This window comes from Acomys minous (genome assembly GCF_964271855.1).
Source record: "Acomys minous genome assembly, chromosome: 4".
NCBI classification, from domain to species: domain Eukaryota; kingdom Metazoa; phylum Chordata; class Mammalia; order Rodentia; family Muridae; genus Acomys; species Acomys minous.
In genome coordinates, this window is record NC_140486.1 from 86,094,439 (window position 1) to 86,108,725 (window position 14,287).

At 48.3% G+C, this 14,287-nt stretch overlaps 1 protein-coding gene across 7 annotated transcripts in view; it reads right to left on the reverse strand.

Moving 5' to 3' along the window:
- Window positions 1–12,170, reverse strand: part of FLACC1 (flagellum associated containing coiled-coil domains 1) — a 31,987-nt gene extending 19,817 nt beyond the window's left edge. For 2 of the 7 annotated variants that reach the window (XR_014778551.1, XM_084778704.1), the window contains exons 1-6: window positions 11,755–12,167; window positions 6,807–6,958; window positions 5,924–5,989; window positions 5,074–5,122; window positions 3,731–3,870; window positions 1,728–1,821 (exon numbers count right to left, since the gene is read on the reverse strand). Coding sequence is in view for 6 of the 7 variants with exons in the window: in XM_084778704.1 (XP_084634830.1) it covers window positions 1,728–1,821; window positions 3,731–3,870; window positions 5,074–5,122; window positions 5,924–5,989; window positions 6,807–6,958; window positions 11,755–11,772 (519 nt within the window). In the remaining variant the exon portion in view is untranslated. Of the gene's footprint in view, window positions 1–1,727; window positions 1,822–3,730; window positions 3,871–5,073; window positions 5,123–5,923; window positions 5,990–6,806; window positions 6,963–10,343; window positions 10,494–11,754 lie in introns of all 7 variants that reach the window. The other 5 variants (XM_084778707.1, XM_084778708.1, XM_084778705.1 and 2 more) reach the window with 5 other exon arrangements.
- Between the last annotated feature and the right edge of the window lie 2,117 nt (window positions 12,171–14,287).

Below are 14,287 nucleotides of genomic sequence, written 5' to 3' on the forward strand. Positions count from 1 at the left end.
GTTGGTTTTTGAGACAGGGTCTCTCTGTGTAGCCTTGGCTGAGCTAGATTCACTTTGTAGACCAGGCTGTCCTTGAACTCACAGTGATCCACCTGCTTCTACCTCCTGAGTGCTGGGATTAAAGGCATATGTCACCATGCTCAGCTAAAGATTTATTTATTATTTTGTATACAGTGCTCTGCGTGTGTGTACACCTACAGGCCAGAAGAGGGCATTAGATCCCATTGTAGATGGTTGTGAGCCACCATGTGGTTGCTGGAAATTGAACTCAGAACCTCTGGAAGAGCAGACAGGGCTCTTACCCACTGAGCCTGTGACCTTTGGATTCTTTCACACTTGGGAATCGCTTATTTAGCAAGAGACTTGGCTGGAAGAGTCAAAAAGAACCAACAGACAGACTGCAGCCACACCAGAGGGCTCCCGGTGGTCACACACACAGTCCTCTGTCCTCCTTGCCCTCTGCTGGGGAAACAGCTTGGCTCCAGGCTCCTCCTCCACACTGTGGGCCTGACGCAGCACGCTGAAGCGTTGGGATGTGAACCCCTCAATGTCTCTGCCACGCTGTGGTCTGTCTGTCCACGGTGTTAATAACTCTTCTAAAAACTTACCCCTAACAAGCCATCTCGGTGTTTTCCTGGATTATGCAATGAGACCTTTCAAAGGTCACACAAGTGGGGATATTTTCATCCCCTCCCCAGCTTCATAAAGACAGTCTAAAAAATTGCCTTCTATATGGCCTGTGCTGGTGAGTCAAAATGTGAGTTTGCGGGCTGGAGAGATGGCTCAGAGGTTAAGAGCACTTGACTGCTCTTCTAGATGTCCTGAGTTCAATTCCCAGCAACTACATGGTGGCTCACAACCGTCTGCAATGGGATCTGATGGCCTCTTCTGGTGTGCATGAAGACAGAGCACTCATACACAAAATACATGAATAAATAAATCTTTAGAAAAAAAATGTGAATTTGCTTGAAGCTCATGCCAATTTTTCTTATAGAAGATGACATCAACCTAGCAGTGTTTTGCAGAAAATACAATAACAAATCAGAGGTTCAGACAGCCTCAGACAAACCAGCACGAGAGGCTGCTGTGGAGAGGTTCACTTCAGTAACAGCAGGGTGCATGCTTCTGAGCACGGCTCTGGTCTGTCACTCCATCCCTATGGTCGCCAGGCACACCTGCCTGAGCCGAGGAAGAAAGAGTCCAAACTGGACCTGATGACCAAAATGTTCAAAACGTCACCCGTTAAAAAGGTTCGAGATAATAAAAAAAAAAAAAAAAAAAAAGAAGGTTCAAGACTGTGATAGGACCCCAGCTGACTCTCAAGTCTGGGCTCTGAGAGCTTAATAGCCACAGAGAGTGGACTCTGGGGCTTTCTAGAAGGTTTCGCACAACACGGGAGGCATCCACATGCTGGGGTCAGCAGCACTAGCCTGGCGACCTCTGACACTGGCCTATCTCATGACAGTGGCCAGAGCAGGGGTGGAGGGGTGGAGGAGGATCATCAGTGTCTCCAGTATGGAGGGGACGGTGTGACCACCTGGAGATCCCCAGGAATGGAGTGCCTGTGAGTTCTTACAGTGCTGGATGGGGACATCGCAGGGAAACACTGTCGAGTCCTGCAGCTGGATAGCATGGTTCACTACAGTGAAGTGCCTGGCGTGCGCCTGGCACTTAGAGGATCTGAGACTGTCAGTCCTGGGAGCGTGGTGAGTGCGAGGATCACTCACCGATTCCTGGGCGGCCTGGTGGTCTCTGTTCATTTGTTCTATTATTGCCGTCAACTCAGAGATCTGTTCCTCAAGATCAGAAATGATATCAGTCCTGTGGGACAAACACTGCCATCACCAACGAAGCTTGTTATTCATACCAGCCAGGCCTCCGAGCTGCCTGGCTCTGGTCTGTTTTGGCCCTGCTCTGCCACTATGGCATGGGATGCATGGAGGGTGGTCTTGAATGAAGCATTTCATAGTAGGGCGGTTGGACCTTGTACCTGGCCCTTAAGGTGATCAGGGTGTGGTGTGGTACCCTACTTAGCAGAAGAGAAATAAGAATACATTGGACACTTATCAGAGCTTATCAATAGTTGAACACAAGAGGGAGAAGAAGTGCAGAGGACTAGGAAGTGAGAAAGTTGGGAAGACTGATGCTGACAGCCAACCATAGACAAGGTACGGCCATGGATGGGACAGAGAGAAGGCTTAAGTGAATGAACACAAAGATGGTGACTTTGTGTCCAGCTTGAGTTACACAGTAATTTAGTATTAATATATATATATATATATATATATTTTTTTTTTTTTGAGACAGGGTTTCTCTATATAGCCCTGGCTGTCCTGGACTCACTTTGTAGACCAGGCTGGCCTCGAACTCACAGAGATCTGCCTGCCTGTCCCTCCCAAGAGCTGGGATTAAAGGTGTGCCTAACCATTCCTGGGGTGGAGGGCTTTTTCAAAAGTGCTTTAAGAACACATAATGGCTGTATGTCACGGGGGGGGGGGAGGGCTCCATGATATCTGTGAACTATTTAGCCGGGGAGGGGACACTGTGGTAGCACTGTGATGCAGTTCTTAGGTCAAGAGGTTTTGTTTAGGCATAAGGTTATTGTGTGACTTAAATGCTGATTTCTGCACCACCAATGTCTGGTTGCAACCCTTGTTCTGAGACTCTCCTGTCTCAGTGTTGTGAGCTTACAGCCAATTGTTGACCGGAGAGAGAGAGAATAGGGCGGAACTTCCTGCCAGCCAGGGGAGGAGGAGTTAGAGGAGGAAGTAGGGGATGCAGATGTCCTGGAGGGACCAAGAAAGAGAGCTCAGCAAAGAAAGCTATAAAGCATAAGTATCTCTGGGATGTAAGCTGGGAGGAAGCCAAATGAGCTTAGAGGGTTAAGAATAGAGTAATAACTGCTCAGTTATTGTGTTGTGAAGCTTATTATTAAACAAACATAAGAGTCTCAATTATTTGTGTGAGAGCCGGGTTAAGAGAGAAACTGAGAAACAAACACAGTTTTGTAAAAATAACTAACAGTTCTGTTTCCTCGGCATTGCCAATTTCTCTCTTGGCATAGACAAGGCATCAGGTGAGAAAACAAGAGCAGGGATGAAGGAGGAGAGAGCGAGCATGATCTTCACTTTAAACAATAGTCACCGTTTACCCGGGGACAAAATGAGCTTGGGCAGTTTCACTCTGCCACTGATGACAGCCTCCCTAGGAGACCAAGAGGTAGCTAGGAATACTACTTTGACTAAGGGGCATATCAGCCATTCTCTCTCTGCAGCGGGTGGTGGGTTGAAGTGAGAAGAGAAAAAAAAGATGGGGGGATTTAATCCCTACCTCAGCCTTGACTGGATGGGAAGTCAGGGATACGGCTCTGACTTCTCTGAGCCATCTGAGCTTAGTAACCGCAAGGCCTCCATTGCGTGACCTCATGTCAACCCTTCGCAGAGGCAGCCGCTGCCAACAATTTAGATGTTACCTTTGCCAGAAACCCTGGCTTCGTTCTTAATTCCCACACTTAGAATCCAGACTGGTTTTGAGTATTTCACCTCTCCCTCCCTGGCAGGAACATTCTCCTCTTTAGTGTAAGTCACGTTAACTGGGACCCCCCCCCCCCATCCTTGTAGCTGTTTGTGAGCAGGGACGTGTGGCCTGGGCTTGGGTGTCAGGTGCGTAACCGGAGCCAGGCAGGGCGGACCAGCTGGGCAGAGCCAGCAGGAGGAACCAATGACTTTACCTGGAAAATTTGACTTTGCTCAGCATGTTGGATTCCAAGTCCTTTTTCCTACTAAACATTTCATCTCCCAAGGTGACCGAAATCTGTTCCCGATTTCGAATGAGTTTATAGCCAGGTGACACGTCAATCACTTCCTGGGTCTCAAGGTGGAAAGGCAAAGGGAAGCTGTGAACCCGGAGGAGCTGAGAGTCCTTGCCCTACTGTGGGCTTCCTCACAACCTACTGTGCACTTCCTCACATCTTATACACAGAGAGACACTCTGCTGAGATTCTAGGGCCTGACACCTTCTGCGCTCTCCTCTAGGCACTACCCTCAAATCTTTCAGCTCCAATCTCAACACTCACCTGGCCCCAGGGAGCCCTTAAACTCAACAGTGCCAAGTGATCCACTGCCATCACTCTGACCCCTCTCTCCACATTCCATTGCTGTGGCCAGTAGCTGGGCATTGTGGGAACTGCTCAACTTTTGGAATTAGACGTGGCCAAAGTTTATTTGGCCCTGGAGCCATTTCTGTGTCTCAGTTTCCTCATCAGAAAACTGGAGATAATAACTTCTCCAAAGGGCTTTTGTAAGGTGGCGGGGGGGGGGGGGGAGGAGAGGGTTCAGGGGCGGGGGGCACCCAAAACAGTATACAAGGGCATAATTAGCATGGACACAACACATGTAGTGAATTAAACCTTCTTCCGTCATTAGAGGCCAAGTCTGAATTCTGGCATTTTCGGATGAATGGATGAATGAATGAACAAATAAAATATTTTAGAATAAATATTATTGGCTAACATGGGGATTATCGTAGCTTCTAGAGATTTGCGGCTCTCTCAGAAACACCACAAGTCATCCAGGCCAATGAGGCACATCTCCTAGCAGGCATCTCTGCCTCATCTCCTTTTATGCCTTGTTGCATCCTCGATCAAGCACTTAGCATCTTGTCCTGGGCCTCTCATGATCCTGTCCCGGCTGGTCTCTCTGCGTACACTCTTGTGCTCCCAATGTTCACCACCTTTCCACCTAACAGGGTGATGTGCTTCTCTTTGCTTATTTTGCTCCTGACCACTAAAGCCCTTTAAAGGCCTGCACGATCCTTGTTTTGGGAACGGGGAGGGATGGGTAAAGTGACAAAACAGAAGGGCAGTCGGAATGTCCTAGGGCACAGGGCAGGGGGAGAGTACCCGGGGTTAGTTACAGTTTGCTCACTTACCAGCTACATAAAATGTGTATCATTAATGGTATGAGGGCTGCTCCTAGGCTCTCTGTTAAGGGTCAGCAGAGTGAGTGTGTAAAACCCCCATCCTTGCACATGGGGGGCTGCTAGATAAATGATGCTCTCCCCATTTTTACTCACAGACAATGATTTGATGCCCTCCTCCGGCTTTCCTGGCTGGCTTTTGTCTCTACAAGAGAAAAATGCACCCGGAAAGCAACAGAACAGCAGAAAGGCCAGTCAGTTCAGGGGCTGCCCCACCCCTGATGCTGCCATCTCTGACGTTTGTTCTCCTAGGCCAGTCACTTGACCTTCTGGGGGGACCCCTGGGTAGCTGGAGAATACGTTGGCAGAGGAATTTCAGTGAGGGGGCTGCACTCTGGAGCTCTCACGACAAATGGACTCCTTGCCTTTGGGAGCTTCTAGAGGCTACCAGCATCCCCAGTGGTTATCGGCACAGTGCTCACATCTCTCTGACTGACACCCTTCCTTTTCCGTAACTGCATTGGTCCTACTCGGAGAGTACAGATGACGGAACATCTCAAGCCAGCTCAACCCGACAACCTCTAACCTCTGCCCCACAGCTCCATCTTCCCACTCCCCAGGGCTGCGGGCTGGTACCTCTCTGAAGTCTATGCTCTTTTGGCCAGTTATTGCTTCCTCACCTTCTCTGGGCTGAAATCATCATGGTTTTGGCAATTCTGGTAATTTTCTGACAATCTTGGTAGCAAATTAGTTCACTCAGGCATGGATATGAAGGTTGTGTGCATGTGTGCGTGCGTGTGTGCATATATGTGCGCATGTGTGTCCATATATATGTATGTGCTCTCCATCGTGAGCATGTATGCTCGAGTGCACATGAAGCTGGGAAATGTGCCCAGTGCCTCGGGAAGGGAGATGTGGGCAGGACTGTACTATGGCACTCTCAGGGCGAACTGATCCTTGGGTGGTGTCATTTTATCCATTGCCGCACGGAGTTAGAAGTACTTACTTTGGGGAAACGACAGGTTTTGTCGGTTGGGACAAGAGGTAGTTGCGTTCTCTTGAAACTGATTGCCTGAAAGCAATAAACAAACAAACACTGGAAATTCAAAAAGCTGTTTCAAGCCAGGCATGGCAGCGCACACCTTTAATCCCACACTTTAGGGAGGCAGAGGCAGGCAGATCTCTGTGAGTTTGAGGTAAGTCTGGTCTACAAAGTGAACCTAGTACAGCCAAGGTTACACAGAGAAACCCTGTCTCGGAAAAACAAAAAACAATAAAACAAACAAACAAACAACAAAAACAAACCCAAGCCTGTCTCAATACTCCCCCACAAGAGTGTATCCATGGCAACTCCAAATTGGAATGTATGATGTGACAACTGGGATCATGGAGATTTGAGGCCTTGAAGACCTCAGGTCCAAGGCGCTAATATTTATCCACTGTTTCGAAGAACTCTCGGTTGGAGGCACAAGCCGCAAGGCCATTGTTCCTGGGGAGGGGCAGTTGCCACCAAAGCTGTGTTTGGGTGTTACACACACACACACACACACACACACACACACACACACACCACGTGCATGTCTACACATACAGGCACCCACATGGACACATACACAGGCACACAGAGGCACATGTATGCAAAGTTAAGTCCTCTTTATTGAAATGCCTTTGAGTCAGACAGGCCTGCCAGATGGAGCAACATCCAGGCTGGCTGGGAAAGCAGAGAGGTAGGGAGGCAGGGAGGCAGGGAGGCAGGGAGGCAGGGAGGCAGGGCTTCCTGTTCTGTGGGAAATTTGTGTCAAGCTCTTGACTGGTGCATCTTGTAAGACAAAGAGGACTACAAAAACCCCTTCACCTCCTCTGCCTAGCCTGACCCGTCTTATTCTTACCTGGGCTTCCCTGTGTGGGTCTTTGGAAGTGGATTGGGGGTCTTGATTAGCTTCCGTCTTCCCAGGTTCCAGGGGTCCCAGCAGGTGCAGTAGATAAGAGGATTGGTGTTCATGGTCAAGGTCAGACACCGTCTGGTTGCTAGGTCAGGGCTCTTGCTGAGACGAGAAAACAACCGCAGAATGTTAAACCACTGAGAATCAAAGCAAACCGAGATGGGGAAGGACCAAGGGGGCAGCCCAAGGACCAAGGGGGCAGCCCAAGGACCAAGGAGGCAGCCCAAGGACCAAGGGGCAGCCCAAGGACCAAGGAGGCAGCCCAAGGACCAAGGGGGCAGCCCAAGGACCAAGGAGGCAGCCCAAGGACCAAGGGGGCAGCCCAAGAACCAAGGAGGCAGCCCAAGGACCAAGGAGGCAGCCCAAGGACCAAGGGGGCAGCCCAAGGACCAAGGGGCAGCCCAAGGACCAAGGAGGCAGCCCAAGGACCAAGGGGGCAGCCCAAGGACCAAGGAGGCAGCCCAAGGACCAAGGGGGCAGCCCAAGAACCAAGGAGGCAGCCCAAGGACCAAGGAGGCAGCCCAAGGACCAAGGGGGCAGCCCAAGGACCAAGGAGGCAGCCCAAGGACCAAGGGGGCAGCCCAAGAACCAAGGAGGCAGCCCAAGGACCAAGGAGGCAGCCCAAGGACCAAGGGGGCAGCCCAAGGACCAAGGGGCAGCCCAAGGACCAAGGGGGCAGCCCAAGAACCAAGGAGGCAGCCCAAGGACCAAGGGGGCAGCCCAAGGACCAAGGGGCAGTCCAAGGACCAAGGGGCAGTCTAAGGACCAAGGGGCAGCCCAAGGACCAAGGAGGCAGCCCAAGGACCAAGGGGGCAGCCCAAGGACCAAGGAGGCAGCCCAAGGACCAAGGGGGCAGCCCAAGGACCAAGGAGGCAGCCCAAGGACCAAGGGGGCAGCCCAAGGACCAAGGAGGCAGCCCAAGGACCAAGGGGGCAGCCCAAGGACCAAGGGGGCAGCCCAAGGACCAAGGGGGCAGCCCAAGGACCAAGGAGGCAGCCCAAGGACCAAGGAGGCAGCCCAAGGACCAAGGGGGCAGCCCAAGGACCAAGGGGCAGCCCAAGGACCAAGGGGGCAGCCCAAGGACCAAGGGGGCAGCCCAAGGACCAAGGGGCAGCCCAAGGAGCACTGATGGACGCTGAGCTGGTGTAGGCTCTCATGGTAGAATGATGCCTCTCAGTTTGCTTCTTGACCAAAAAAGCAATTAAGTATCTTCCATAATTGAGTTATTACTGCAACCCAAGTATATAATCCTTGCCTAACTCTTGCTACCTGGGCTTCCAGGTGACACCTGGATGTCCCAAAGGGGAACACAATGCAGAGTTCGGAGTATTCCCTCGACTCCTACACCCTGATCCCTGTTAGATTCACATTAGCTCTCACTCCACATAAAGAGAGATTCCCACAGCGGATCCTGCACAGAACTTCCTGGGACATTCGCTCTGCTTCTCTAACTAGAGCACGTGACCTTGCTTCTCAATACGGGTCACCTCCCCGAACTGCAGAAGAAAACTAAAAAACGAAGGCCCTCATGCTTGCAGCATGGAAGATAACGCCCGGGTGGTCCCAGGCCTCTGACAGGTAGGGAGTCGACAGATGTGATGGAGTAATGTGCTACAGTGAATAGTGTCTGCCATCTGTCTCAGCACTAGACCTGTCTCTACCGCATCCCCAGAGCCTGTGACACATATGACCGTGCGTAGAGAAAAGAGACTTTGTAGCTCAGTGCGTCAACAACTAAAAATCAGGTCAGAATGTCAGGATTTTATTTCTTGTTCCCCACAGGAAATCTGTCATGACAATTTTGGGGATGTTTTGAAATCAGGTGGGCCTGACTTTACACATGAGACATGGGACTGCAGGAAGCCTGCTTTTCTGAGCCTATGAATTTAAATTTTTAAAAATTTAAAATTTAAGCGAGCCCCTTTACAAATATCTCCAGTTCATGCAGCGTTGCCTCGCTGTGCCTCGCAGTGGTCTGATTACACCACTCTAGGAAAGTGTGGTCCAGCGCATGGGAAAGAACGCCATGAACTGCAGGGGGCATTTTGCACCTAGAAATTGTTCTTTCTGCCCCCCCCTTTAAAAAAAAAAGGAATATAGGTTTATTTGTGTATTAAGTTGAAATCAGCTCATTACAGAGACATTCACAACAGAAAGGACTAAGGAAGTAAAAAAACAAAAGTATCAAAAAGACAACATCTGGAGATGACCAGTTAAAATATTTGAATGAATGCCTTCCAGAATTTTCTGCATTCAAACAAAACAGACTTACATAAATTTCTATAAACAGGAGCAAACTATATTTACATCCTGGGTATATATTTTTTAATGACAATAGCATGAGTTTCTATTTTTATATTTTATATGATTAATAAAACAATGCTTGTTTAAAAATCCACACAAAGTTGCTAGAGAGCGTACAATTTCCAAAACTGTCCTGGGTTTGTGTGACATTCAGTTTCCTGAGGGCGCACGCAAGTCGACGTAACAGGCAGACGCGATGTGCTATCTCGTTCTCTTTGGTAAAACTGTTCTCGGCATTCACTCCTCACAGTAGTCACTCTGATATCCACTCTGTGCAGGGTCTGCTCTTCCTGGGATGTCAGACATTAAGGCTGGACCTACAAGAGGCAAGGACTTCCCACAGCAGTAGCAGCCCCTGGGCCCTCACCCCTACTTCAGCATGACTCAGTGACCTCCAACCAGGAGTCTCCAGGTCCTTCTGGATCGGGCAAGAGGCAATCACCAGGGGAATCGTAGAAACTGAGGCAATCTTTATAAGACCCCAAGTGGCCATGTTGTGGTGTGATCAGGCCAAATCCAGTCACCACTAAGTAGATCCCATTGGTCGGTTGATCATTGCTGCTGCTCTGAAGGGGAAGGCACTGAGCGCAGTGACACTAGACACTTATTCCCTGATAAACATTTATCATCAAACAGACGTGACCACGTGAACTAGAGCAGGATTCGAACACTGTACATTCAAGACCATATTCATACATTCTTTAACAACTTACTAACGGAGAAAACCAAGACCACTACCACCTACTGTGACACACTATTTTACTTAACATCAGAATGTCTGTGCTAGTCTTTAGTCCTCTGGATACAAGGTAAAAATAAACCAAAACACAAAGAATTTAGGTGGGGAACAAGGAAAGCAATTGCCGACAGATTTCATGAAACCCATTAAACTCTGAAAAAAAAAATAAGTATTTTATATTTATATTGCTTCATGAAAAAAAAAAAAGCCCCTAGAACCACTGGTATGGATGGGTGAGGGTACCATACAGTCCAGTGGGGGCAGGAAACAGCTCTCAGAGTGCCCACTTTTTTTCACTGAAAGGGACAACGAGACTGGGGGAGGAGTGGAGGAGAAAGAGAGAGGCCCTACCTAGTTAAAGTGTTAAGGAAACCAAAAATACAGTTTCCCAGAATTTAACATGCTCTGGGTTGCAAAAAGTCATGCTTAATTCCTAGAACTTGCCATTTCTCTGATGACTTCTAAAAACGCAGTAACTGATTGTGCTTCTGATGCTGCACTCTCTAGAAAGCAGGACAGCGTTTACATGGCTTGGAATCCTCTTGGTTACATCCTCATGGCCACAACAAATCCCATGGAATTCTCTTGAACTAGTGGAAGCAAGGAGAGAGCATGCCACAGCCATCTTTGGAGGTGTGTGTGTGTGCGTGTGTGTGTGTGTATGTGTGTGTGGCTAAGGCATTAGAGAGTCATGAGTTTCTATTATGTAGAAATACATCATCATTTTTATTTTTATTTATTTATTTTTTTACACCATCATTTTTAAAATATAAGTTGTTGGGTTTTTGGTTTTTGTTTTGTTTTGTTTTGTTTTGTTTTGTTTTCTTTTGTTTTGAGACAGGGTTTCTCTGTGTAGCCCTGGCTGTCCTAGACTCACTTTGTAGACCAGGCTGGCCTCGAACTCCCAGTGATCCGCCTGCCTCTGGGATTAAAGGCGTGCGCCACCATGCCCAGCAAAACATAAGTTTTTTACAATCAAGAAATTTAAAAATACGTCAAATGTAGAGAAAGAGTATAACAAATTCACCTGTCCTATAGTTTCAACAACTGTCAGTGTGACTGGTCTTGTCTATGCCACACCTCCATTCCACTTGACCTTCCCCCTTCAGATTACTTGAAAGCACATTTTAACCTTTCAGGTAAGTCTGAGATAAGTTTCCATATCATTGCAATTCTAAACATTTTTTAAAAAGGATTTGTTTTTATTTGTTTATGTTCAGGGACCCACGGAAGCCAGAAGCTGGATCTGGAGTTACAGGCAGTTGGGAGCCATTGGATGTGGCTGACTGGAACCAAATTAGAGTTCTCTGGGATTCCAGCAAGCACCCTCAATCCCTTAGCCAGTTCTTTTGGCTCACAACTCTAAACTTCTATGGATGCATTTACTTAGATTTTAACCAGCTTTGCATTGATAAATGTTTGTTTCCTCCCCCCCGCCCCCATTCTAAGAAAAATGCCTTGACGTGTATCAATTTGCTCTTAAAAAGAAAAGTTCTCGTTCCATCCATGGGAGCCACGGCCAAAGCATTAAAAACCAGTAAAACAAAACTTAACGTGTCATCAGAGCAGACTTGGCCTATCAGGAAACCGTCAGCTGGGTCTGAGGGTGTCCGGGGGAAACTGGGGCAAGCAAGCAAGCTGGTAAGGGGCACTTTGAGAGTGTTTGAACAATGGTGTGTGTGTGTGTGTGTGTGTGTGTGTGTGTGTGTGTGTGTGTGTGTGTGTGTGTGTGTGTTTCCCCTTCTTTTCCTTTGCTGTATTTTCTCCCCGGTGTTTTACCCCTGGAGGGCTGGGTGTAAGCCAGAAGAGCTTTAGTAATCGGCCAGCAAGAAAATCTTGCCAAGCTCTTACCTTAATTCTTTCAAACATTCATTCCCCACGCGGCTCCTTCCCAAGTTGAGAGTCTTAAAGAAATCATAATGTTTTAGGGAAACAAAACCCCATCAGCAAGAAATCTGGGTTCATTTCACACCAAATCAAGATGTTTCAGAACTCGTGGCTTTAGAGCGCTTATCTCCAAGCGGTTGAGACGCCAAGGTAGAAATCTCCAGCACTGCCTTGAAGACCCGCAAGCCCAGCCAGGAGTTTTCAGAAGGGCTGAGCACACACACCAGGAGCTTCGCTTAGAATACAGGTCGGTTGTCCCCAGGTCTTACAGTGACAGTCACACTTGAGGAGAAGGTCACCCTCCACCCAGAGTCCTTTGACTGAGCCTGACTTGCTAGGTTTGTTCCACAGAGATGGCTGCTGGGGAGGGTTTGTTTCTTTTGTCACTATGGAAACAGAGTGGTGGTGCCTCATTGGCTCAAAAGCTCTCTGTTCCTAAGGAGGGAAGGTTGGAGAAGCAACCGGTTAAATCTGCCCACACTCAAGTCAGTGTCTCAACAGCAGGGAATTAAGACAAGGTTTTTACTTCATTATCAGACTTGAGGCCGAAGTAGCGTAATTTCCAGGGCAACAGACTTACTTAGGCGGCACCCATAGGCCTAAGTGGCACGTGACCACAGTCTCTGGGATTTTTGTAACTGATTTTAACTAATTCTGTTTTCTCAAAAACCTAGAACTCTACAGTGGCCACTTGGTTCTTTGAAGATCAGCCTTTGAGACCTGTGACAGTCCACAGAAACGGGCAATTTTTCAGGTACCTGTAGCTTCAGTTTTTTTCTCCCCTGAACAAAGTTCATCTCGCCAAATAAAGCAAAACAAACAAACAAAAAAAGAACGATCAAACCAAAACAGTGCTTGCCTATTCATTTTGATTTTACAACTCACTAAAAGACACATTTTCTTTTCTTTTCTTCCTTTTTCTTTTTTTCTTTCTTTTTTTTTTGTTTTTCAAGACAGGGTTTCTCTGTACCCTTGGCTGTCTTAGACTCACTTTGTAGACCAGGCTGGCCTCCAACTTCCAGCAAGCCACCTGCTTCTGCCTCCCGAATGTTGGGATTCAAGGCATGCGCCCCCACACCCAGCTTAAAAAGACATATTTTCTAATCAAGGTTCACAAACAATACCCCATTGCTTACTATTCTGTTTTTCTTTTCTAAATCAAGACTGCTTCTAATCCATTAGGCTGACTTCCTGATTCTGTGATGGCCCACATCTTACAGTTTCCAAAGGCTTTGGGCATCTTCCCGAACGCCGGGCTCGGTGACTAGGCACGGGAAGCAATCTTTCAGTTCCATGGAGCTGAAAGGCCAGTGTGGAATCAGTTCAACAAAAGCACAGTGGATCTTATGCTAAGAGACCCAGTCACCTTTTCATTCTCATGCATCAATGGGAACTTTAACCGGAGAAGGAATCTGACTAGATCTACATGGAAGAAAGATTATGGTGACTGCAGGGTGGGGAAAACGGGTGTGCCTGGGGGGGGGGGGAATAGAGAAACCATGTAGGGGTGTCTCCGAAGCCTGGTGAGTCCTAGACTGGGCCAGCTGTGGAGATGTTCAAATGACAAGGTGGGCTGGGATGTGGACCGAGGCAAGGAGACGCATTGTGACTCCTGGGCCTCCAGCTCAGTGCCTGAATTGCTGTTGGTTCCATCCACTGGGAGGAGTATGTTGGGGATGAAAATTTGGGAAGAGCCTTACATCCAGTTTTGGACATGTTGAGGTGCCAAGAGGACACCTACGTGGTGACGTCTACTGGAGAATTTATTAAAAAGTTCCTTGGGTCAAAGAAGGGTCTAGCAACAGATTAAGTGGTCAACTTAGGGAGTGGGTGAGCACATAGGGGACAGAAGATGGCCTGGAACCTAGCTGTAGGGAACACCAGTATTAACAGCAACCGTTTCTCAAACCGGCCAGGGCAAGTGCACACCGCTCTTAGTTATTAGTGGCTTAAGGCAAGGATGCCTGTCAGCTTCAGGCAGGGAGTCTGGAGGCAGTGTGTGGTCAGTCAGTGGGAGGACTCAGCCTTGTGCCTGGGGAACCGAGTTCTGCTACGCCAGTGCCATTGTGTCACGTGAGAGAAACCTCAAAGCTTCTACAACTCCAAAGGTCATGAGCAGACAAGATGGACACAGATTTTCAGACTGTAGGAGGGGAAGAGGAAATTGGACAGATTCAACCGGATTACTTTGCCTCTGTTCGTCGTGTAATTTTATATTTAATCTTTGTGTATGTGTGTGACTAATTAGAAGGAGAGTTTAAGTTTTGAGTGAGCAGTGGCTGAAAATGAAGAGAGAAAGAAAACAGATGCCGAGGGGAACCCCAGTCACCTGTCCCCTTCGCTGCTTTTCTAGTGTGACTTCAGCTGTCTTCTTGTGGTGGCCAGACAGAGGCACACTTCTCCAACTGAGCTACATGCCACCCCTCCACCCCCAACACAGCAGAGGGGGACCAGAGCACTGCCAGTATAACGAAGGACAGGGAATGGAATCATATTC